Genomic DNA, 26677 nt, shown 5'->3' with positions numbered 1-26677 from the left:
TATAGACACGTTGGAGACGTATCACTTAGCCATAAATTTATAAAACTCATCTAAGCATGGGCTAGCAAACTTAGTAAATGGGATTTCAGCTTTATCATATCTATAGAGAGAATTTACCTTTACTACCTGTGTCGGGTTTTCAGGACCATGAGTTTCTTCAATAGGTGAAGGATTAAGATCATATGTTTCTTCAACAGGCAGTAAATTAAGACCGTGTATTTCTTCAATAGGAGGTAAATTCTTAACATCTTCAGCTTTAATAGATTTTTATTTCATAGATTTCTTTGCCTCTTGCATATCTTCAGGACTGAGAAATAGAACACCTCTCTTCTTCAGAGTTGGTTTAGGAATAGGCTCAGGAACTGGCTCAGCAAGTGTCCAATTATTTTCATTTGTCAACATATTATTCAATAGAATTTCAGCTTCATCCAACGTTCTTTCCCTAAAAATAGAACCATCACAACTATCCAGGTAATCTCTGGAAACATCGGTTAGTCCATTATAAAAGATATCAAGTATTTCATTTTTCTCAAGAGGATGATCAGGCAAAGCATTAAGTAATTGGAGAAGCCTCCCCCAAGCTTGTGGGAGACTCTCTTCTTCAATTTGCACAAAATTATGTATATCCCTTAACGCAGCTTGTTTCTTATGAGCAGGAAAATATTTAGTAGAGAAGTAATAAATCATATCCTGGGGACTAAGCACACAACCAGGATCAAGAGAATTAAACCATATCTTAGCATCACCCTTTAATGAGAACGGAAATATTTTAAGGATATAAAAGTAACGAGTTCTCTCATCATTAGTGAACATGGTGGCTATATCATTTAATTTAGTAAGATGTGCCACAACAGTTTCAGATTCATAGCCATGAAAAGGATCAGATTCAACCAAAGTAATTATATCAGGATCAATAGAGAATTCATAATCCTTATCAGTAACAAAGATAGGTGAAGTAGAAAAAGCAGGGTCAGGTTTCATCCTAGCATTTAGAGATTGCTTATTCCATTTGGCTAATAACCACTTGAGTTCGTATCTATCTTTGCAAGCTAAAATAGCTAAAGCAACTTCTTTTTCAAAAACATAACCCTCAAGAATAACAGGTGAGTCTTCATCATCACTTTCATCAATATTATCAGATTCAATATTTTCATTCTCTCTAACCCTAGCAAGTTGTTCATCAAGAAATTCACCAAGTGGCACAGTAGTATCAAGCATAGAAGTAGTTTCATCATAGTATCATGCATAGCAGAAGTGGCATCATCAATAACATGCAACATATCAGAACGAATAACAGAAGTGGGTTTAGGTGTCGTAAGCTTACTCAAAACAGAAGGTGAATCAAGTGCGGAGCTAGATGGCAGTTCCTTACCTCCCCTCGTAGTTGAGGGATAAATCTTGGTTTTTGGATCTCTCAAGTTCTTCATAATGATAAGCAGATATAAATCCCAAGTGACTCAAAGAATAGAGCTATGCTCCCTTGCAACGGCGCCAGAAAATAGTCTTGATAACCCACAAGTATAGGGGATCGCAACAGTTTTCGAGGGTAGAGTATTCAACCCAAATCTGTTGATTTGACACAAGGGGAGCCAAAGAATATTCTCAAGTATTAGAAGCTGAGTTGTCAGTTCAACCACACCTGGAAACTTAATATCTGCAGCAAAGTATTTAGTAGCAAAGTAATATGATAGTAGTGGTAACGGTAGCAAAAGATAACAGTAGCAAACGTAATATTTTTGGTATTTTGTAATGATGATAGCAATAGCAACGGAAAAGTAAATAAGCGAAGAACAATATATGGAAAGCTCGTAGGCAATGGATCAGTGATGGAGAATTATGCCGGATGCGGTTCATCATGTAAAAGTCATAACCTAGGGTGACACAGAACTAGCTCCAATTCATCAGTGTAATGTATGCATGTATTCCAAATATAGTCATACATGCTTATGGAAAAGAACTTGCATGACATCTTTTGTCCTACCCTCCCGTGGCAGCGGGGTCCTAATGGAAACTAAGGGATATTAAGGCCTCCTTTTAATAGAGTACCGGACCAAAGCATTAACACATAGTGAATACATGAACTCCTCAAACTACGGTCATCACCGGTAAGTATCCCGATTATTGTCACTTCGGGGTTAACGGATCATAACACATAATAGGTGACTATAGACTTGCAAGATAGGATCAAGAACTCTCATATATTGATGAAAACATAATAGGTTCAGATCTGAAATCATGGCACTCAGGCCCTAGTGACAAGCATTAAGCATAGCAAAGTCATAGCAACATCAATCTCAGAACATAGTGGATACTAGGGATCAAACCCTAACAAAACTAACTCGATTACATGATAGATCTCATCCAACCCATCACCGTCCAGGAAGCCTACGATGGAATTACTCACGCACGGCGGTGAGCATCATGAAATTGGTGATGGAGGAAGGTTGATGATGACGATGACGATGGATTCCCCTCTTCGGAGCCCCGAACGGACTCCAGATCAGCCCTCCCGAGAGGTTTTAGGGCTTGGCGGCGGCTCCGTATCGTAAAATGCGATGATTTCTTCTCTCTGATTTTTCTCTCTCCAAAACCAATATATAGAGTTGGAGTTGAGGTCAGAGGAGCTCCAGGGGGGCCACGAGGTAGGGGGGCGTGCCCCCACCCTCGTGGACAGGTGGTGGCCCCCCCGGTCTTCATATTTTGCAAGGATTTTTTATTATTTCCGAAAAGATGTTCCGTGAAGTTTTAGGTCATTCCGAGAACTTCTGTTTCTGCACATAAATAACACCATGGTAATTCTGCTGAAAACAACGTCAGTCCGGGTTAGTTCCATTCAAATCATGCAACTTAGAGTCCAAAACAAGGGCAAAAGTGTTTGGAAAAGTAGATACAATGGAGACGTATCACACCCAAAGAGTGATCATGTTTTTCTTGTGAGAGAAGTTTAGTCTATGGGTCTTCAACATTCAGATCCGTATGTATTTCGCAAATTTCTATGTCTACAATGCTCTGCACGGAGCTACTCTAGCTAATTGCTCCCACTTTAAATATGTATCCAGATCGAGACTTAGAGTCATCTAGATCAATGTAAAAAGCTTGCATCGACGTAACTCTTTATCACCTCCATAACCGAGAAATATTTCCTTAGTCCTCTAAGGATAATTTTGACCGCTGTCCAGTGATCTACTCCTAGATCACTATTGTACTCCCTTGCCAGAATGATGCTAAGGTATACAATAGGACTGGTAAACATCATAGCATACTTTATAGAACCTATGACTGAGGTATAGTGTTAAGGCATATCTCTCTCGATGTAGTTTTGGTGATTGATGACAACATGTTTGCGGACTAATCATGTGCTTTGACCATTTCAGAGTTTCATCCTTTGGCACGAGGCGATTTCTTTCCCCTCGGAGCGTTATTCAAGATGATGTAGCTCTTTCGTTTCTATTTTGGTGGACTAGTTTCATAGGAGGCACTGTACTATCAAGAGGGGGTCCGCTTTGGTAAGGCTAGGGTGGAATCAACACGTACACATCCTTTTCACATCCTCTGAGCCTTTCCGCTTCAATGGAGTGCTCATTCCCCTTCCTTTGTGTTTGTTTTGGGTCCCAGCGGTAGTACCACGGTTCCCAGTGGTAGTACTGCTCAAGAGCCACAGGCGGCAGTATCGCTCAGTAGCAGTAGTACCGCCTGTGGGTCCTCAGCCATAGTACCGCTATGGCACCGGGCTCCTACCGCGTCGATTCGAGGGGGGCGCCTCTCGTGTCGGATTGTGCGGCACTAAGCAGCGACAGTAGATGCGATAGTACCGCCATACCACCGCGGTAGTACCGCGCAAGGGTCTGAACGGCAGTACCGCGTGGGGGAGCGGTAGTACCGTGGTCCCAGTGGTAGTACCGCCCTCTGCGGGGCTGTTCAGGGGGTAACACGGTTGGATTGTTTCCCCCACTATATAAGGGGGTATTCTTCCCCAAAGTTGACTTACCTCTTCCCCCAAAAGCTCCATTATTGCTCCCAGCTCCATTTTCGCCCGATCTCTCTCCCTAGCCAATCAAACTTGTTGATTTGCTCGGGATTGGTTGAGAAGTCCACGATCCACACTTCCACCAAGAGAAATTTGATTCCCCCACTAATCACGGCACCTCGCATTGTGTGAGGGCGTGAGGAGAATACGGTGGCCCTAGTGGCTTCTTGGGGAGCATTGTGCCTCCACACCGCTCCAACGGAGACGTACTTCCCCTCAAAGGGAAGGAACTTCGGTAACACATCCTCATCTTCATCGGCTCCACTCTTGGTTATCTCGTCCCTTTACTTGTGCAAGCTTTTGTGTTATTTACCTTGCTTGCTTGCGTGCTTATTGTTGTTGCATCATATAGGTTACCCACCTAGTTGCACATCTAGACAACCTACTTTGATGCAAAGTTTAAATTGGTAAAGAAAAGCTAAAAATTGTTAGTTGCCTATTCACCCCCCCTCTAGTCAAATATATCGATCCTTTCACATAGGGAATGACTTTTCATTCTCTTTCTATTTTCTGCTGTGGTCGGGTTTTGTGTCTTTACTCAACTTCACACCTTGCAACACAGGTAAGAACTCCTTTTTTGAATGTTCCATTTTGAACTACTTGAAAATCTTGTCAAGGCATGGACTCATTGAAAAAACTTATCAAGCATTTTGATCTATCTCTATAAATCTTGATGCTCAATGTGTAAGCAACTTCATCAAGGTCTTTCTTTGAAAAACTCTTTTCAAACACTCCTTTATGCTTTCCAGAAAATTCTACATTATTTACGATCAACAATATGTCATTCACATATACTTATCAGAAATGTTGTAGTGCTCCCACTCACTTTCTTGTAAATATAGGCTTCACCGCAAGTCTGTATAAAACCATATGCTTTGATCACTTTATCAAAGCATATATTCCAACTCCGAGATGCTTGCACCAGTCCATAAATGGATCGCTGGAGCTTGCTCACTTTGTTAGCACCTTTTAGGATTGACAAAACCTTCTGGTTGCATCATATACAACTCTTCTTTAAGAAATCCATGAAGGAATACAGTTTTGACATCCATTTGCCAGATTTCATAAAATGCGGCAATTGCTAACATGATTCGGACAGACTTAAGCATCTCTACGAGTGAGAAAATCTCATCGTAGTCAACACCTTGAACTTTGTCAAAACTTTTTTCGACAAGTCTAGCTTTGTAGATAGTAACACTACTATCAGCATTTGTCATCCTCTTGAAGCTCCATTTATTTTCTATGGCTTTCCGATCATCGGGCAAGTCAACCAAAGTCCACACTTTGTTCTCATACATGGATCCCATCTCAGATTTCATGGCCTCAAGCCATTTCGTGAAATCTGGCCTCATCATCGCTTCCTCATAGTTCGTAGGTTCATCATGGTCAATTGACATGACCTCCAGAACAGGATTACCATACCACTCTGGTGCGGATCTCACTCTGGTTGACCTACGAGGTTCGGTAGTAACTTGATCTGAAGTTACATGATCATGATCATTAGCTTCCTCACTAATTGGTGTAGGAGTCACAGAAACATATTTCTGTGATGAACTACTTTCCAATAAGGGAGCAGGTACAGTTACCTCATCAAGTTCTACTTCCCTCCCACTCACTTCTTTCGAGAGAAACTCCTTCTCTAGAAAGGATCCATTCTCAGCAACAAATATCTTGCCTTCGGATCTGTTGTAGAAGGTGTACCCAATAGTTACTTTTGGGTATCCTATGAAGATGCACTTCTCCGACATGGGTTTGAGCTTATCAAGATGAAACTTTTTCACATAAGCATCGCAACCCCAAACTTTAAGAAATGATAGCTTTGGTTTCTTGCTAAACCACAGTTCATACGGTGTCGTCTCAACGGATTTAGATGGTGCCCTTTTTAATGTGAATGCAGCTGTCTCTAATGCATAACCCCAAACCGATAGTGGTAAATCGGTAAGAGACATCATAGATTGCACTATATCAAATAAAGTACGGTTATGACGTTCGGACACACCATTACGCTGTGGTGTTCCAAGTGGCATGAGTTTGTGAAACTATTCCACATTGTTTTAATTGAAGACCAAACTCGTAACTCAAATATTCGCCTCTGCGATCAGATCGTAGGAACTTTATTTTCTTGTTACGATAATTTTCCACTTCACTCTGAAATTCTTTAAACATTTCAAATGTTTCAGACTTATGTTTCTTCAAGTAGATATACCCATATCTGCTCAAATCATCTGTGAAGGTCAGAAAATAACGATACCCGCCGCGATCCTCAACACTCATCGGACCTCATACATCAGTATGTATTATATCCAATAAGTCATTTGCTCGCTCCATTGTTCTGGAGAATGGAGTCTTAGTCATCTTTGCCCATGAGGCATGGTTCTCAAGCATCAACTGATTCATAATCAAGTGATTCCAAAAGCCCATCAACATGGATTTTCTTCATGCGCTTTACACCAATATGACCTAAACGGCAGTGCCACAAATAAGTTGCACTATCATTATTAACTTTGCATCTTTTGGCTTCAATATTATGAATATGTGTATCACTATGATCGAGATTCAACAAACCATTTTCATTGGGTGTATAACCATAGAAGGTTTTATTCATGTAAACAGAATAACAATTATTCTCTAACTTAAATGAATAACCATATTGCAATAAACATGTTCAGATCATATTCATGCTCAACGCAAACACCAAATAACACTTATTTAGGTTCAACACTAATCCCGAAAGTATAGGGAGTGTGCGATGATGATCACATAATTCTTGGAACTACTTCCAACACACATCGTTACTTCACCCTTAACTAGTCTCTGTTCATTCTGCAACTCCCGTTTCAAGTTACTACTCTTAGCAACTGAACTAGTATCAACTGCCGAGGGGTTGCTATAAACACTAGTAAAGTACACATCAATAACATGTATATCCAATATACCTTTGTTCACTTTGCCATCCTTCTTATCCGCCAAATACTTGGGGCAGTTCCGCTTCCAGTGACTAGTCCCTTTGCAGTAAAAGCACTTAGTCCCAGGCTTAGGTCCAGACTTGGGCTTCTTCACTTGAGCAGCAACTTGCTTGCCGTTCTTCTTGATGTTCCCCTTCTTAACTCTGCCCTTTTCTTGAAACTAGTGGTCTTGTTAACCATCAACACTTGATGCTTTTCTTGATTTCTACCTTCGTCGATTTCAGCATCACGAAGAGCTTGAGAATCATTTCCGTTATCCTTGCATATCATAGTTCATCACAAAGTTCTAGAAACTTGGTGATATTGACTACAGAACTCTGTCAATCACTATCTTATCTAGAAGATTAACTCCCACTTGATTCAAGTGATTGTAGTACTCAGACAATCTGAGCACATGCTTACTGGTTGAGCTATTCTCCTCCATCTTGTAGGCAAAGTAATGTCAGAGGTCTCATACCTCTCAACGCGGGCATGAGTATGAAATACCAATTTCAACTCTTGGAACATCTTATATGCTCCGTGGCATTCAAAACATTTTTGAAGTCCTGGTTCTAAGCCATAAAGCATGGTGCACTAAACTATCAAGTAGTCATCATACCGAGCTTTGCCAAACGTTCATAACGTCTGTATCTGCTCCTGCAATAGGTCCGTCACCTTGCGGTGCATCAAGGACATAATTCTTCTGTGCAGAAATGAGGATAATCCTCAGATCAGGACCTAGTCCGCATCATTGCTAATATCATTTTTCGGCATAGTTTTTCTCTAGGAACACATCAAAAATAAACGGGGAGCTACATCGCGAGCTATTGATCTACAACATAGATATGCAAATATTATCAGGACTAAGTTCATGATAAATTTAAGTTCAGTTAATCATATTACTTAAGAACTCTCACTTAGATAGACATCCCTCTAATCATCACGTGAGATGGAGTAGTTTTCAATGGTGAACATCACTATGTTGATCATATCTACTATATGATTCATGCTTGACCGTTCGGTCTCAGTGTTTCGAGGACATATCTGCATATGCTAGGCTCGTCAAGTTTAACCCGAGTATTCTGCGTGTGCAAAACTGTCTTACAACCGTTATAGATGAATGTTGAGCTTATCACACCCAATCATCACGTGGTGTCTCGGCACGACGAACTTTGGCAACGGTGCATACTCAGGGAGAACACTTGTACCTTGAAATTTATTGAGAGATCATCCTATAATGCTACCACCGAACTAAGCAAAAATAAGATGTATAAAAGATAAACATCACATGCAATCCAAATACGTGACATGATATGGCCACCATCATCTTGTGCTTTTGATCTCCATCTACAAAGTACTGTCATGATCTCCATTGTTACCAGCATGACACCATGATCTCCATCATCTTGATCTTTTATCAACGTGTCGTCACATGGTCGTCTCACCAGCTATTGCTTTTGCAACTATTGCTATCGCATAGCGATAAAGTAAAACAATTACATGGCACTTGCATCTTATGCAATAAAGAGACAACCATAAGGCTTCTGCCAGTTGCCGATAACTTCAACAAAACATGATCATCTCATACAACAACTTATACCTCATCACGTCTTCACCATATCACATCACAACATGCCCTGCAAAAACAAGTTAGACGTCCTCTACTTTGTTGTTGCAAGTTTTACGTGGCTGCTACGGGCTGAGCAAGAACCGTTCTTACCTACGCATCAAAACCACAACAATATTTTGTCAAGTTAGTGTTGTTTTAACCTTCAACAAGGACCGGGTGTAGTCACACTCGGTTCAACTAAAGTTGGAGAAACTGGCACCTGCCAGCCACCTGTGTGCAAAGCATGTCAGTAGAACCACTCTTGCGTAAGCGTACGCGTAATGTCGGTCCGGGCCGCTTCATCCAACAATACCGCCGAACCAAAGTATGACATGCTGGTAACCAGTATGACTTGTATCGCCCACAACTCACTTGTGTTCTACTCGTGCATATAACATCTATGCATAAACCTGGCTCAGATGCCACTGTTGGGAAACGTAGTAATTTCAAAATTTTCCTACGCACACGCAAGATTATGGTGATGCATAGCAACGAGAGGGAAGAATATAGTCCACATACCCTCGTAGACCGTAAGCGGAAGCGTTATGAGAACGCGGTTGATGTAGTCGAACGTCTTCACGATCCGACCGATCCAAGTACCGAACGCACGGAACCTCCGAGTTCAGCACACGTTCAGCTCAATGACGTCCCACGAACTATGATCCAGCAGACCTTCACGGGAAAGTTCCGTAAGCACGACGGCGTGATGACGGTGATGATGTTGCTACCGACGCAGGGCTTCACCTAAGCACCGCTACGATATGATCGAGGTGGATTATGGTGGAGGGGGGCACCGCACACGGCTAAGGGATCAATGATCAACTTGTGTGTTCTAGGGTGCCCCTGCCCCCGTATATAAAGGAGCAAGGGGGGAGGCCGTCCGGCCCTCCTAGGGCATGCCGGGAGGAGGAGTCCTCCTCCTAGTAGGAGTAGGACTCCCCTTTCCGACTCCTACAAGGAGGACGAAAGGAAGGGGAAAGAGGAGAAGGAAGGAGAGGGAGGAAAAAGGGGGAAAGGGGGGCCGGTCCCCTAGTCCAATTCGGTTTGGGCGAGGGGGTCACGCGCCCTGCCTCCTCACTTCCACCACTTGGCCCATGAGGCCCATTACTTCTTCCCCGTATTCCCGTAACTCCCCGGTACTCCAAAAAATACCCGAATCACTCGGAACCTTTTCGATATCCGAATATAGTCGTCCAATATATTGATCTTTATGCCTCGACCATTTCAAGACTCCTCGTTATGTCCCCGATCTCACCCGGGACTCCGAACTACCTTCGGTACATCAAAACACGTAAACTCATATTACCGATCGTCACCCAATGTTAAGCGTGTGGACCCTACGGGTTCGAGAACTATGTAGAGATGACCGAGACTCGTCTCCGGTCAATAACCAATAGCGGAACCTGGATGCTCATATTGGCTCCTACATATTCTATGAAGATTGAGGGAGTCCTGGATTAGAGGGTGTCCGGATAGCCGGACTATACCTTCGGTCGGACTCCTGGACTATGAAGATACAAGATTGAAGACTTCGTCCCATGTCCGGAAGGGACTTTCCTTGGCGTGGAAGGCAAGCTTGGCGATACGGATATGTAGATCTCCTACCATTGTAACCGACTCTGTGTAACCCTAGCCCTCTCCGGTGCCTATATAAACTGGAGGGTTTTAGTCCGTAGAACCAACAACAATCATACCATAGGCTAGCTTCTAGGGTTTAGCCTCCTTGATCTCGTGGTAGATCTACTCTTGTACTACCCATATCTTCAACATCAATCAAGTAGGACGCAGGGTTTTACCTCCATCAAGAGGGCCCGAACCTGGGTAAAACATTGTGTCCCCTGCCTCCTGTTACCATCCGGCCTAGACGCACAGTTCGGGACCCCCTACCCGAGATCCGTCGGTTTTGACACCGACATTGGTGCTTTCACTGAGAGTTCCTCTGTGCCGTCACCATCAGGAAGGATGCCTCATCCCGTCTTTAAAGACGGCACCGTTGCTAAGGGAGCTTTGGCTGTCGGCCAAACCCTCCGGCTAGGTGGTTTCCTTATGACCGCCTGTTCGGCTGCTGCGCCGATGATGACCTCTCGGGTCATCGAAAGCAATCTTCACGTCAGCTCATAATTCGTCGAGCAGCTAGATCCAATGGAGCTCTCTTCCCTAAACGAGCTCTTGGATCGCATCGCCGCCCTGGGAGTCGCTACGGATTACGACCAGATTGGGCCTAAACCCGATCTGAGAGAGATTAACTCTCCCCAGGTCACCCATCATGTTGCCGTGGTAGAGGGACAGTGTGGCGACCCTTCATCTATCTTAAGGACTAGCTATGTCCGGATTCCTGATCCCTCTAAGCCGGATACCCGCGGAGGGGAGGACATCACTCAAGACCTGAACTTAAAGTCAGGCGACGGGCTAGATTCATTGGACAGCATCCAAGAATCCAAACTTTCAAGTTCGAAAATTCCTTGGCCTCTGGGTCTCAGATTGGGTGAGGTTTTGGATTTGATTCCACCCACCCACCCGTACATAAGCGATCTATCCCAAATTAGGCAAGAGCCCGAAGAAATAGTACATCATTACTGGACCAGATTCCTCCTGGTTATGAACGGGATAAAGGACTACCGCGAGGAAGATGCAATTTCATTCTTCTGCAATAATTGCACGGACAAGGGAATCCTCAACGCCATAAGTCGCTGTGATATTACACGCTTCGCTGACTTGGCGTCCATAGTACGAAAGTACTGTGCGATGGAAAGCGCCTGGAAAACCGAAATAAAATTTTGGGGCAATCTAGCCCTGAATACAAACCCAGTCCGAAATAAAAGGGTGCATCATCGCCAGACACCCGGGTTCAATACCAAAAAGCAAAAGACCTCTACAGGGCACGGAACCGTACTGGAAGGATGGCTTAATGGACCCTGTAAAATTCACAGTGCAGAGGGCGCCACACCAACTCACAGCCTTAGAGCATGTTGGATACTCCGGCAGGTGGCAAGAATTGGTGAAGATCTTCTAATTCCAGAAGCCACAGAAAGCCACCCCAGAGACACCAGTACGGTATTAACAGTCTTCGAGACTTCCGCATCAAATAATATGCGAAAAAGAACACTCCGCAGCCTTGTCGAAGTCTACCAAGTAGCAACAATAAACCCATGGAGTGATACGGCTATTGCTTTTAACGCCAGTGATGAACCTAAATTGCGAATAGCCCGAGCACCAGCTCATTGGTCCTCAGTCCAATAATGGACGACTTTCGTCTTAACAAGGTACTCATGGATGGCGGCAGCGGATTGAACCTCATTTATGAGGAAACCCTTCAAAAATGGAAATAGACTGGAACCGCATTGAGCGAAGCAGCACAACCTTTAGAGGAATAATCCCCAGTCGAGAAGCGCGCTGCACAGGAAAAATCACACTAGATGTGGTGTTCGGCACGCCGGATAATTACAGGTCCGAAGAGGTCACGTTCCAAGTGGCCCCGTTCAGTAGCGGATACCACGCTTTGCTAGGGCGGGAAGCATTTACAATCTTCCAAGCAATACCGCCATAGTGATCCGGACCTAATGGAATCATCACTCTCGCTAGTGATCTGGACATAGCACTCCACGCCAAAAACAAGACAGCCGCACTGGCCCTCAAGGCGCTATCCGAAGCCCTAGCGGCCGAGGAATTGACTGCACTGCGCTCCACAGTGAATAGGGACAATGTGATACTCAACAAAAGATCCAAGTCCACCTCCTTTAAACCGGCGGACGAAATAGTCAAATTCCAGGTCCATCCAACGGACCCCAATAAAACAGCTTCCATCGAGGCACAGTTAAACCCTGATGTAAACGCCGCACTGTGAGAGTTCCTACGAGAGAATTGGGACATTTTCGCCTAGCACCCTTCAGACATGCCAGGAATCCCACGCAGGCTGGCCGAACACAGCTTAAATATCCTAAAAGGATTTAAGCCAGTCAAATAGGCTCTTCGGCATTTTTCCGAACCTAAGAGACAGGCCATGGGAGAGGAACTAGCCAAGCTATTGGAGGTCAGATTCATCAAAGATATAAAACACCTGGACTGGCTAACAAACCTGGTGATGGTACCAAAGAAGGACAAATCCTGGCACCTGTGCATTGATTTTAAAGACCTTAACAAGGCTTACCCAAAGGATCCCTTCCGTCTCCCCCGCATCGATCAAATTATTGACACTACCGCAGGACACGATTCGTTGTGTTTCCTCGACGCATACTCCGTCTACCATCAAATAAAGATGGCAGAGTCAGACCAAGCCGCAACGGCATTCATCACACCATACGGCCCATTCTGCTTCAACACAATGCCCTTCGGGCTCAAAAACGCCGGCGCAACATATCAGCGCATGATTCAGACATGTCTGGCAAACCAGAGCGGCAAAACAGTGGAGGCATACGTAGATGATGTGGTCGTTAAAACAAGACATGTCGAATCTCTAGTAGACGACTTGAGGCTAATATTCGATAACCTCCGAACATATGACATCAAGCTCAACCCGGAAAAATGCGTTTTCGGCGTTCCAGCCGAAAAGCTCTTGGGCTTCATTGTATCTGGTAGAGGAATTGAAGCAAATCCAGCCAAGATCCAAGCTCTGTCACAATTGGATATCCCGAAGGACCTCAAACAAATACAAAAATTAATCGGATGCGTGGCGGCTCTAAGCCACTTTATCTCCCGCTTGGGAGAAAAGGCCCTACCCCTTTACCGCCTCCTTCGACGCACCGAACACTTCGAGTGGACGGATGCAGCCATGGACGGACTCGACGAAATAAAAGCCATCTTGGCAACAAACCCAGTCCTAGCCGCGCCAAACATTGGCGAACCAATGCTATTATACATTGCAGCAACCCATCAGGTCGTAAGCGCAGTGCTCGTCGTCGAACGAGAAACGGACGGACACAAATTCCCCCTTCAAAAGCCGGTTTACTATGTGTCCACTGTCCTTACTCCATGCAAGTCACGGTACCCGCATTATCAAAAGATTGCGTACGCGGTATTTATGGCATCCCGGAAGCTGCGACACTACTTTCAAGAGTGTTCAATAACAGTAGCCTCGGAAGTGCCACTTAACGACATTATAAACAACCGCGACGCGACGGGCCGGATTGCAAAATGGGCCATTGAGCTCCTCCCGTTCGACATAACTTACAAGCCACGGCGAGCTATCAAGTCGCAAGTTTTGGACGACTTCGTCGCAGAATGGACGGAGGCCGAACTCCCTAAAGAGTACGACACATATTCAAACTAGGTCATGCACTTCGACAGCTCCAAAATGTTGGCCGGTCTAGGGGCTGGCGTCGTTTTGACGTCTCCCACAGGAGACACAGTTCAATACGTACTCCAGATAATGTACTTAGACTACAACAATGTAGCCGAATATGAGGCCCTTTTACATGGTCTCCGGATGGCAGTATCCATGGGCATTCAACGCCTAGAGGTGCGCGGGGACTCGAACCTCGCAATATCCCAAATAAATGGAGACTTTGATGCCAAGGATCCAAAAATCGTAGCTTATCGCAACGCCGTCCTAAAAATGTCAGCTCGGTTCGAAGGGCTCGAATTTTACCATATAGCCCGGGAAAATAATCAGGCGGCACATGTCCTGGCACGCATCGGCACAAAACGCGATGTAGTCCCCCCCAACATCTTCTTGGAAAGGCTGTTCAAGCCATCCGTAGTATGGGAAGGGGAACCCGGCAATAACAGCCCGGACCCAACCGCACTGCCTGACACCGAACACTCTGACATAATTGGAGGCTCTGCCAATGAAATAACACCTTCAGCCCACGTAATAATGGCCATCATCGCCCCGTGGACAGAACCATTCCTCGCCTACCTTACTAGGCAGGAACTCCCCGAGGATCAAAATGAGGCACGTTGCATAGTGCAACAATCTAAAGCCTATAAAGTCCATGAGGGAGATCTTTATAAGAAAAGCACTACCGGAGTCCTTCAAAGGTGCATCTCCGAAGAGGAAGGGCGGAACCTCCTGGCTGAAATTCATGCCGGACTCGGCGGTCATCACGCTACAGCTCGGTCCCTTATAAGCAAGGCCTTCCGTACAGGCTTTTATTGGCCGACGGCCCGGGCAGACGCCCAGGACTTAGTCCAACGATGCGTCAGTTGCCAGCTTTTTGCAAACCAAAGCCATATGCCACCCACCGCCCTCCAAACTATCCCCATCACTTGGCCCTTCACAGCCTGGGGGCTTGACATGGTTGGACCCCTTAAAGGCGAAACCCACAAGAAAAAATACTTACTGGTCATGGTGGATAAGTTCACCAAATGGATAGAAGCCAAGCCTGTTAAGACGGCCGAATCCGGACCGGTGATAGACTTTATATCCAGGGTTGTACACCGTTACGGCGTCCCCCACAGCATCATCACTGACAACGGCACGAACTTTACGGCCGACGAGGTAAAACTCTGGTATAAAAACATGGGCATCAAGCTCGATTATGCTTCCGTCTATCACCCACAAACTAACGGCCAGGTCAAACGTGCAAATGGTCTTATCATGAGAGGCATTAAACCCAGATTAGTGCGGTCCCTTAAGAAATCTAATACGCACTGGGTAGAGGAGCTCGACTCCGTACTCCGGGGGCTGCGGACCATGCCGAATCGCACCACCGGATACAAACCATTCTTCATGGTGTATGACGCAGAGGCAGTTTTGCCCTACGACATAATTCATGACTCACCTCGAGTGCGCATGTACGAAGAAAGAGAAGCCGAGCTCGATCGGCAGGACAGTTTGGACGCCTTGAAGGAAGAGCGTGACGTGGCAAAAGCCCGTTCCGCATTCTATCAACATCAGGCTCGAAGATACCAAAACAGAGAAGTACGGGCCAAAAATTACAATGTTGGCGAGTTAGTTCTACGCCTGCCGGATAAGAAAAAGGACAAACTCAAGCCCAAGTGGGAAGGTCCCTTCATAATTGACCAAGTCCTGACTGGTGGAGCGTACCGCCTGCGAGATGCATCGGATAACCGACTCGAGCCGAACCCATGGAACGCAGCCCATCTCCGAAGATTCTATGCCTAGCGCCGGACTCTGTGTTCGTCTCCTTCCTCTGTCCATTTTTTATATACTTTCTGTCTTACATTTCTCTCCTTCTCCTCTCTCTCTCTCTCTTATAGCCTTTAAAGGCTCATAAAGTGATGCGCTATCCGCGCTCATTAAACCTGGGGGCTTCTTTAAACAGAATCTTATTTATACGGGCTTCATGCCCAACACATGTGTCACACTTTCGCATGTACCTTTTATTCACCATTATATGCATCGATATGACTTAAGTTTTGGCCAAGCCGGGTTGCCTGGCTCCTATACTTACCCCTACATTTCCGATTGTTCGGCTAGGTGGTAAAGGGAGCACCTCTGCGATTGTTACTACCAGGTCAGCCGGATGTGTACCTCAGACTAGGTGAAGCCGAAATCTAGCATTCTTAAGGGAATATTCGGTCGGTGAACTAAATATGATCTTTTTTCACTTATTTATCTATACGCCCCCAGATGTTTTTCCTGCCTCTCTTTTCACAGAATGGACATGCACTTTAGGGCATGCCTCCCAGGGAAAGGAACCCCTAACGGAACTATTCTCCCTAGAAGATGTTTCTTACTAACCATGTAATATAACATAACTAGTTGGGCACTTGTCTGTTCAAGCACTAATGACCCCTATGCCTGGTCTCCATGCATACCCCGGTTCTTATATAACAGCGAGGGTATTCAGACACACTCCGGACCGTCAGGTCCCGAGGTTGAAGCGAAAAGGTCGGCCACGACAAACGATCTACAATCCGGCTAGAAGGCATTACACATGTCAATTAAAATTACATAGTCAATCTGACTGATTGTATTCCTCTTCAATACCATCTAACAGGCTGTCTAGCTTATAGTCCTGTTGGGAATACTTTGCAGCCAATTCTACTTGGCCGTATACTAAGCTCACAGGTATCTCCTTCCCATGAGGCCCCATGGGTCCGACCTCGGCCATGTGGTTTGGGTCAGCCTTCGTGTACCGTGTCTTCACCATGGCCCAGGCCTCCCTGGCGCCTTGATGGCAGGCCGACATCTTCCATAATCGGAAGCGCCGCCGCGCTCCCTTCAGCTTCTCTACAAGATCTCCAAGGCCTTCGGGCATGGAGACGGATGGCCACAAGCCTGGGTGACGCCTTGCATCACCTGCCGAACTCGCTTGTGCATTTGTGAGAGCTCGGGAAGAAGGTCACCCGTAGAACCGGGCATTTCCTCTGCAGGACGACCTGTTAGCATACCTACATACATTACTCTGTTAGTCGACTTCCTCGCCGAACTCTTTTTTTAAAGTTCGTTTAAGCACTTACTAAATATGCCGCGTCGAAGCCGTTGATTCTCCTTAACGGAGTCCAACAGCTGGGCACGAACATCCTTCACTTCGACGCCCAGCTTGGTGTTGGCATCTTGGAGATCGTTCTTCTCCCGCCTCACCTTTGTCAGCACACTCTCACCAGCCTTCAGCTGGCGTAGGAGTTGTTGCTTTTTCGGATTTAATCTGGCGCCATCTGTAATTTCATTTGTCAGATTTGCACCCACGCTGCACTTCGCAAAATACTTATCTTTCGAAGTGTATATTACCAGAGGGGGTCTCCTTGGGCTCCCCTGCCGCGGCTAGTGCGGCCTCAAGTTGGGCTTTGAACTCTTCCAACTCCTGGAACAGTAGGGTATTCTTTTCTGTAAGAACCTGCATAACAAATGATCCTTAAATCAGTTATTCTAACTGTTTCAAGTCTCGGGGGCTACTGGTATATATATAATTACCAAAATTTTCTTACCCGTATGTCTTTTACATATTGCTCTATGGCTCTGGCTAGACCATTTTGAGCGGCACAGAGGTACGCATGTCCCAAATTGAAGGCATCCAATGCCTCTTGGGAGAAACAAGCGTCGCGAAGAACTGTCCGGCGATGCATGTGGTTCATGGCACTCTCCACCTCGGAATTGGTGGCAGACAGCCTGTCCGCATCCTCTGTCGGAGGAGCGTCCGGTGCGCGCCTTGTGTTCGCCTCCGCTTCCGGACCAGGCTTTGGAGCCTGGTTGGTGGAGGCGCGATTGGCAACCTCTCCGGATATAGTCTGGCGAGGTCTCTTCGTCCTGAAGAGAGCATGAGCGTTAATATGCCTTGAAGGAATAACACCTGGGAATAAGATGGCACACTATACCTTTGCGCCGGCGTCTCAGTCCGGACCGCACTTCTTTTCAGCCCACGGGGCCTTGCCGCCCCTCGTTGGCTAGTCGCCGCAGGCTCGGCCTCCCATCTCAAGGACCTCCCCTACAAAACACAGTTGTCATACGGCAATCAAAAACACGCGAGGATAGATTCCTTTTCAAAGTGCTGGGACTTCGGTCTCAGTTACCTGTGAGGCTGGGAGTAGCCCTGGGTAATCGGCCGTAATGGCCACCAAGGCGTTGTCCTTGCTCAATTGATGAAACACCCCATCAATCAGCTCCATAGATAAGTCTGGATCCTCTTGAGAGGCCGGGTCGAGGGACCGTCTTGGATCATCGGGTTGTGGAGGAGGGCTGTTTATTTCTTTAACAGCCTAGCGCAGTTCCTGCGTTGAAGTCGTTAGACTGAATATTTAACGATGAGAATATAAAACGGATGGGCAAGTAAAAGTGTCCACTTACCCAACTTGGGGGATTGTACATAGAAAATCCACCCTGTGGGTTGACGCGGAGAAATTCCTCCTCTTCTCCCTTGTACAAAGTGGACAAGATCTTTATTAGAGCGGCAGCCGAATCCGGCCCCTTAAGGCCGTGGCGGGTGGCATCGTCCTCCCCGTTGAAGTCCCACGTGGGGTGGCCTCTATACTGGAGCGGCTGCACCCCTCGCATGATGCATGCGGCCATGACCCCGATCATGGTCAGTCCGGAATGAGCTAACAATCTTATCCGGCCCATCAGGTAAAGAACGTCCTTGTCGCTTTCCCTCTGAGGGCTCCGTGGACGCCAGCTTAGGCGCTTCTTTAGGGGAGCACTGTCGAACTCGGGGAGGCCGATCCAGACAGGATCCGGCAGCGGGACGTCCTCTATATAAAACCATTCCGAAGGCCAGTCCTCGGACGCCTTCTTTGGGGTTCCGGATAGATATCCGGTCCCGGCGATGCGCCACACTTCGGCTCTGCCCACTTGATATATTGACCCCTTCTGAGAACGGGGCACAAGGCAGAATAGCCTTTTCCACAACGCGAAATGAGCCTCGCAGCCCAAAAACAGCTCGCAAAGGGCTACGAAGCCCGCGATATGCAATGTGGAGGCAGGCGTGAGGTTGTGCAGCTAGAGGCCATAGAACTCCAGGAGCCCCCGGAGAAACGGATGAATTGGAAATCCGAGCCCTCTTATGAAGTAAGGGACAAGGCATACCCGCTCTCCTTTGGAGGGATTGGGGGCGCTCTCCGCTTGCTCTCCGCCATTATAGGTGGCAAGTCCGGCTCGAACCGGGACCATATAGGCCGGGGGGAGAAATCCCTTGGTCTGGAGCGTCACTAGCTCGCTGTGCGTGGATGGAGCATCTCTCCCAATCTCCAGGCTGAGGGCTGGAAGGGCGAGAGGAGGAGCTGCGGCGGCCGGCCATGATAGAATGGACCTCTGTCGGATACGCCCTGATGAATACTCGCGGAGGGGAGAAGGTGTGGTTTGGATCTAAATCCTCGTCCCCTTAAATAGGCGGCTCATTCACGCGGCTAGGGGTGTAAATGTAAAAACACCCTGACTTTTCGTATTCGTTTGACACGTGGAAGACGGCCATTATTGGGCGTAGAAGCCAAGGAGCGCTACAAGAAACCGGACATTATTCAACAGGTACACGGAATTTGGAGGAGAACCCGCCTAGCAATGCCGAAGACAATCTGCGCGCCGGACTCGTCGTCATTGAAGCCTGGTTCAGGGGCTACTGAGGGAGTCCTGGATTAGGGGGTGTCCGGATAGCTGGACTATACCTTCGGCCGGACTCCTGGACTATGAAGATACAAGATTGAAGACTTCGTCCCGTGTCCGGAAGGGACTTTCCTTGGCGTGGAAGGCAAGCTTGGCGATACGGATATGTAGATCTCCTACCATTGTAACCGACTCTGCGTAACTCTAGCCCTCTCCGGTGTCTATATAAACTGGAGGGTTTTAGTCCATAGAACCAACAACAATCATACCATAGGCTAGCTTCTAGGGTTTAGCCTCCGTGATCTCGTGGTAGATCTACTCTTGTACTACCCATATCTTCAACATCAATCAAGCAGGACGTAGGGTTTTACCTCCATCAAGAGGGCCCGAACCTGGGTAAAACATTGTGTCCCCTGCCTCATGTTACCATCCGGCCTAGACGCACAGTTCGGGACCCCCTACCCGAGATCCGCCGGTTTTGACATCGACAAAGATTTTTATCGGTCAAACCGCATAACAACTTACGTTGTTCCCTTTGTCATCGGTATGTTACTTGCCCGAGATTCGATCGTCGGTATCACAATACCTAGTTCAATCTCGTTACCGGCAAGTCTCTTTACTCGTTCCGTAATGCACTATCCCGCAACTAACTCATTAGTTGCATTGCTTGCAAGGCTTATAGTGATGTGCATTACCGAGAGGGCCCAGAGATACCTCTCCGACAATCGGAGTGACAAATCCTAATCTCGATTCATGCCAACTCAGCAAGTACCATCGGAGACACCTGTAGAGCATCTTTATAATCACCCAGTTACGTTGTGATGTTTGGTAGCACACAAAGTGTTCCTCCGATATTCGGGAGTTGCATAATTTCATAGTCAGAGGAACATGTATAAGTCATGAAGAAAGCAGTAGCAACAAACTAAACGATCATCGTGCTAAGCTAACGGAATGGGTCAAGTCAATCACATAATTCTCTAATGATGTGACCTCGTTAATCAAATGACAACTCATGTCTATGGTTAGGAAACTTAACCATCTTTGATTCAATTACCTAGTCAAGTAGAGGCATACTAGTGACACTCTGTTTGTCTATGCACTCACACATGTACTAAGTTTCCGGTTAATACAATTCTAGCATGAATAAGAAACATTTATCATGATACAAGGAAATAAATAATAACTTTATTATTGCCTCTATGGCATATTTGCTTCAGTGTCACCCTTGGGCGAGAGAGAATGACAGTTGTGGATCTAGGCTGGAGGATTGATGGCGGTGGATCTAGCGCTCGGCCTCGAAGACGCCGATGGCTGACAGGTGGTTCCGGGACTCGTGGAGGGTGGGGATGATCCCCGGTCGACGGACCACAACGACAACGGTCTTGCCGACAACGTGCTTCTTCATCGATTCACAACGCCTTTCTTGGAAATGGCTTTTCTACGAGTCCGGCAACAGTTAGCAGCTGTGATGGCAGTTGCGGGATTACTTAAGGACTTTTCCGTACCTTTTTTCTAGGAGAATATTTTCTGCGAAGTTCTTTGGGCACGTGTTGTCATTCGACCTTTCTGGTTGGTTCCGCGTGCGTGCTTGTATTCATCTTGTTTGTGATCAACATTTGGGGAAAACATTGAGAGAAGAGAGCGGCGGAGTGGGCGTGTTTGCCATTGCAATGTAAAATTTACAACTTTAATCTGCATAAAAGAAGGAACGAACACGAAAGTGCTTCTAATCACAAATTTGGACGGCAGTAGTATTACCGAACCCGTCCGTGTTGGGGTCGCGTCTCTCCACTGAACGGGCGCAACGAGTGACCAAATTTAACCACGCGGTGGTTTTGCGACTCTTCGTCTTCGTCTCTCGACTACTGTTCCCATTTCTTTCCTACGCGGGGAGGGGAGGAGGAGGAGGCGCCTTCTCGCGCGAACCAACGCGACGTTTTCACCGCGGCGGCCCCGCCAGTTCCTTTCTTTCCACCTCTACCAAACGTCCAAACCACAGCCGGCTTGCCCCCACTCCACTATATATACGCGCCACTCACCCGCTCCGGCCCCGCCCCGTCCCTGTCTCGATCGTCCCCTGCTGTCGTCAGGCCGCTCCTCCCCCATCATCGCCTCCACCACTCAAGCCAACGGTCCGATTCGCCACCGCCGGTGAGTTCCCGCAGATCATTCTCCTCGCCGCTTGTCTCTCCTTCTCTTTCTCCGAGTCAAATTGTGCCTGCACTCATCCCAATTTTGGTTTGCGACCGAGTTTCTTTCCAATTTGCTCTTCTTGTACACCGGTGCATGGACTGTGGACTGTGGTGTTTGCTTAGATGAGTACTTAGATCGTAGTGTTTCATGCATACAGAAGCTTCATTTTCTGTAGGATGGTGTCGGAACCATGTGCTCGGGAGGAAGATAGCAGAAATCCAGCGTTCATGTCAGTCGGTGCTCAGTACTCAACACAATGCCGCGTGCGTCCCGGGTAGGAGAAAGGGGATTGCTCCGCTCTGACATGGCTGGCCCGGCCGGGCTCTTCTCTGAATCATGTGGCGTAAGACAGTGCCACCGACCTACAACGTCGCCGACTTAACACTAGTTGGTTGGGGATCCAACTGGCGGTTACTGTAATTAACAGAGCTTCCTTGCCGGCAACGGAACATGGCATGGCAAGAGATCTCTGAACCCTCGCATTCCCGTCGACATCCCAGTAGTGCCCAGGGTTAATTAATTAACCAAAGGAAATTCCAAAATAACACGACGAAACCGCCATTGCTCCCGTGAAATCATGTCCAGTTCAGTGCGAGTGTGCGCTGTCCGGGTCCCTGTCATCCGTGGTGTCAAAAGCCCCAAACCGACTTACTATTTTTTCCCCTTGTAAATCTCCGATCGGATCTGACCTCTGCCTTGCCGGCGAAGAAACGCGGGGCACTATATTTATCCGGCGCCCATACCCTTTCACACGGCAGGGCCGGCACACATCTGCGACAGCCCGTTGCTCTCTTGTTCTTCTTCTCCGCTGGGGAAAAGATCGTTTCAATACATCCCCTTTCTTGCAACGGGAAATTTGCATGATTGTGTTAGGCTGGAACTGACCGAATTGGATTTAATTTTGATGGTGGTTGGGTTTTACTGTGCGTGATCGAGTAATTGGCACCAAGAACTTGGGATTTTGATCTTGCCGCTTTAATTTGGTAATTAATCAAGAATTTCAGAGTTTAATACTATGAATTATGATGCGAGCATGACAACAATCTGCATCCAGTGAATACGTTTTAATTCTTGCTTTCTTGACCATCCTTGTCCTTGGCAGGGAGGATTTGCACTGCAATTGACCTCTGATTCAACTCTCTCCACCAAGATCACTCTTTTTCCGGTGCCTAATTGACCGGCCAGCGCCATGAGGAAGAACGCATCGTTTGTCCTGTTGATTTTGGCCTGCCTGTGGCTGTGCCCTCGGCGGGGCAGCGGGTTCTCATGGAACATTTTCTCGTCTCCGTCCTCCTCGGCGGCCGGTAACAGTCCCCCGATGATGGAGCTCGACGGCGCGGTGGCCGACTTCTCCATGGACGTCACCAACAACCCGCGAGGGGTGAAGCTGCTGGAGAACGCGCGGAACAAGCTCGCGGGGCCCAAGAACTGCTGGCAGGACGCGTACCGGAACCTCTTCGCCGGCTGCGGCGAGATCATGGCCGACAAGGAGCGGCAGGCGCGCCTCGCGTGGCACCTCAGCAGCTGCTACCAGGAGGACTCGGGCCGGCCGGCCTTCCCGTCCTGCGCCGGCGGGTCCAGGATGGTGCACTGCCGCAAGAAGCTGGGCGACTCGGAGAGCAAGTTGTTCCTCGAGTTCTTCCTGGAGACCAACACGCTGTGCCACCAGCTGCAGGCGGAGGCCTTCAAGCACAGCACGGAGCGGCTGGTGAACGACCTCACGCGCTCCTCCAAGTCGGCGGAGGAGAAGCTGGAGGTGATCGAGGCGCGGTCGGAGGAGATCATCAGGGAGTCCGGCAAGGTGCGGGACGCGCTGTCGTCCATCGAGGCGCAGGCGGACCGCCTCGCGGAGACGTCCAAGGGCGTGGGCGCGCAGATCGACGACGTGCTGGCGCACTCCAGGACCATCTCCGACCAGTCCAAGGAGATCGCCGCCTCCCAGGCGGAGCTCAAGGAAGGGCAGGCCGAGATGAGGAAGAAGATCGAGGCCGGCATGGAGCGCATCCAGGAGTCGTACGATCAGCTGGGGGACGGGATGGGGAAGCTCACGGAGGAGGCCGTGGGCATTCAGAAGGAGATCGCAACTGTCGGCGACCTGATGTCTTCCAAGATGCTGGTTCTCCAGGGCACTGCCGATGAGATTGGGAGTGTGGCGGGCAAATCGTTGGAGAATCAGATGCAGCTCTTGGATGGGCAGAACAAGGCCATGGATGGATTGACTAGCCTCCACACCTTTCAGTCCCAGGCTCTCGAGGAAAGCAGGTAATGCATTTTGTTGTGTAAAAAATAACTGAATTTTCCATCTTTCTTTTAATGTGTGTGGGGACTGTGGACACAAAGAGATGCTGATTTTTATCTGAAATTGCAGGGAAACTTTGGAGAAATTTGCACTGTTTGGGCAGCGTCAGCAGGAAGAGCTGTTGTTGAAGCAGGAGCAGATCCGGCAGGCTCATGATCATCTCATCCTGAATTCACACTCCATACTAGCAGCTCAGGTACTAGCTTTAGTATTTTCTCAACTAAAATTATTTTCATCACGTGATAAAATCTAACTCGCACCTGTATGCTAACTGAACCTTTTTTGGGCCTGCAGGAGGAGTTCAGAGCGAAGCAGGCCAACATCTTCGCGGCGCTGGACAAGCTCTACATCCTCCACAACGCCATTCTAGCCGAGTCCCGCTTCATCAAGGCCTTCTTCTTCTACTGCTGCATCGTCTTCCTCATCTACATGCTCACCAGCGCCAAGCAGACCTTCAGCATCAGAGGCCAACTTTACTTCGGTAAGATCATTGTTTTTCTTCAGTTTTCTTCGGATCTGTACTAGTTGCTGCAACCCATTGCATCTATGTCACTGCATATTGTTCGATTTCCTAACGTCTTTTTGGGCAGGTCTGTGCGTCACGCTCCTGCTAGAGATGGGTCTGATCAAGATCGCAGCCGGCAACTTGGACAACCAGTTCTGGGTCCTGTCCAAGGTGTTCTTGGTCAGATTGCTGTTCCTGGCCGCCGCCACTATCCAGATCTTGCATTCCATATTCACGTTCAGGTGAGTAAGAAACTACGAACTCTCAGGTTGAGATTGCGCACTTACAAAAAGATGGTTGAGTTTAATTAACTCGTTGGAACATTATATTTCAGGGACTACGAAGTTCTGAACCACCGGCTGCTCCAGACGCTGGTGGACAAGGTCCGGACACTGGAGGAGAACGCAGGCGACAGGATGCTCTGGTACGGCTCGGAGAGCGACGAGAGCCTGAGGAACTACTCGTGGGTCTTCGACGAGCTGACGGATGAGGCGGACAGCACAGCCGACCCTAACTACGCCCTGCCGGAGCAAACCCGCCGGAGGTACGGCGCCCTGCCGGAAGAGGTCGCCGAGAACTCCATCACCACGTCGGGTAGCCGGAGGTACAACCTGCGGCGCCGGAGCAAGCAGTGATGGAGACCGACGTTTTTGCTCCCTGTGGAAATGCGGCGGGGTTTGTGGTTTTATTTCCGAGAGAGAGAAGAAGGTTTGCGGCAGTTCTTAGCTTGGGTGTGTGATGCTGTGATCTACTACTTCTACGTCGTTTGTATTTAGCTGGCACGTATGAGTTTGGTTTTTGCCGGTCAATCTGAAATGATAGGATATGTATAAGGATGTTGACGATATGTTTATAGCAAATTTAACTTAATTGTAATGAAAACTACGACTGTTGAATGACTCTTTACTGTAAATCATTCAAACGAGTTTCATTCTGCAGTTTTTTCACTGTAATTTTTGTAGCGTATTTTTTTTCAGTCAGTATTTTTCTTTAGAGCAACTTTTTTTCAGTCAGTCTAGCCTGGAAATTCGTAAATGTGACCTGTTGCGAGCAATAAGCCCATAAGCCTGCATTGCCTGAAGCTTTATACATGGGCCGAATCTTGTTTGTGTACCTTTAATAGATAGTGTTGTTTTTCTTTTCTATACAATCTTTTAAAATATATTTATTATCAGTAACTTTATATAAAGCAGTTTAACACTAAGTAAAATGATAATGTGTTGTAAAAAAGAACTGTTCACCTCTATGTAACAGATTCAGTGTTCGTGAGAAAAAAAATATTCATGTGTTTCAAAAATGAAGAGGAAAATGTTCAAATATTTCAAATAAGTCTTGGTGTTTTTTAATCTTTCATATATTGCAAGAAAAAAACACATATCACAATAAATGTTCATGTACTCCAAAAAAACTTAATATTTTTCTAAAAAAATATTCTTGTGTATGAATGTAGATTTTCTTCTTTCGAAAAGAAATATTCACATGTTAAAAAGGTGTTCATACATATAAAAAATAGTCATGCATTTCACGCAAAAAAAGGAAAAAAGAAAGGAAAGGATAGGTGGAAACAAAGTTTTTTTAGCAATGCAGACTGAAGTAAACAACATAGAAAATGTTACTAGGTTGGCCCATGTTCCATTGACCGTAGTCACACACATGAAAGCCGGTACCTCTTCACCGGTCGCAGTGAGATTTTCCCCTTTGGCCCAATAAGCTTTTGAGATGACCCAATAAGACAATAACATTTGGAAGACAAAAAAGAGATTAATTCTCCAAAGAGTAATCTGGAGAGGTCACACTTGGAGAGTTAGTAATGGCGAAAAAATATTAAAATTTGGAAAGATGCCTGGATCCCACAATCTCCCTCTAGAACGGCGATAACCATGTGGGTAATCAACTCCTTTCCCGGGTTTGTGACCATATATTGATCCTGTATCAGGAGACTGGGATGAAGGGCTAGTAAATCAAACCTTTTGGCATGTTGATGCTCAAAGGATCTTTGCTATTCCCCTACCTATCCATGAATGACAAATTTCGTGGCATGGAGCATGAAAAAGACTGGTATTTTCTCTGTTCAATCGGCTTATCACGTGGAATGGGACTGAAGGAAATATGCCCTAGAGGCAATAATAAAGTTATTATTTATTTCCTTATTTCATGATAAAT

At 46.9% G+C, this 26677-nt stretch overlaps 1 protein-coding gene across 2 annotated transcripts; it reads left to right on the top strand.

The window, feature by feature from the left end:
* The first annotated feature begins 21522 nt into the window (after window positions 1-21522).
* On the top strand, window positions 21523-25467 carry LOC123103734 (protein GAMETE EXPRESSED 1). 2 transcript variants are annotated; one of them, XM_044525402.1, is made up of 6 exons: window positions 21523-21668; window positions 22813-23972; window positions 24079-24205; window positions 24304-24490; window positions 24600-24756; window positions 24849-25467. In XM_044525402.1, the coding sequence occupies exons 2-6, from the start codon at window positions 22900-22902 to the stop codon at window positions 25147-25149; spliced, it is 1845 nt and encodes a 614-aa protein (XP_044381337.1). In that variant the 5' UTR covers window positions 21523-21668; window positions 22813-22899; the 3' UTR covers window positions 25150-25467. The 2 variants fall into 2 exon arrangements, with proteins under 2 accessions (XP_044381337.1, XP_044381338.1); XM_044525403.1 differs by lacking the exon at window positions 21523-21668 and adding an exon at window positions 21748-22693.
* The last annotated feature ends 1210 nt before the right edge of the window (window positions 25468-26677 follow it).

The sequence above is a fragment of the Triticum aestivum genome, chromosome 5A (assembly GCF_018294505.1).
Source record: "Triticum aestivum cultivar Chinese Spring chromosome 5A, IWGSC CS RefSeq v2.1, whole genome shotgun sequence".
NCBI lineage: Eukaryota > Viridiplantae > Streptophyta > Magnoliopsida > Poales > Poaceae > Triticum > Triticum aestivum.
The sequence above is the reverse complement of the archived record's forward strand: the minus strand, read 5'-3'. Positions and strand labels throughout refer to the sequence as shown.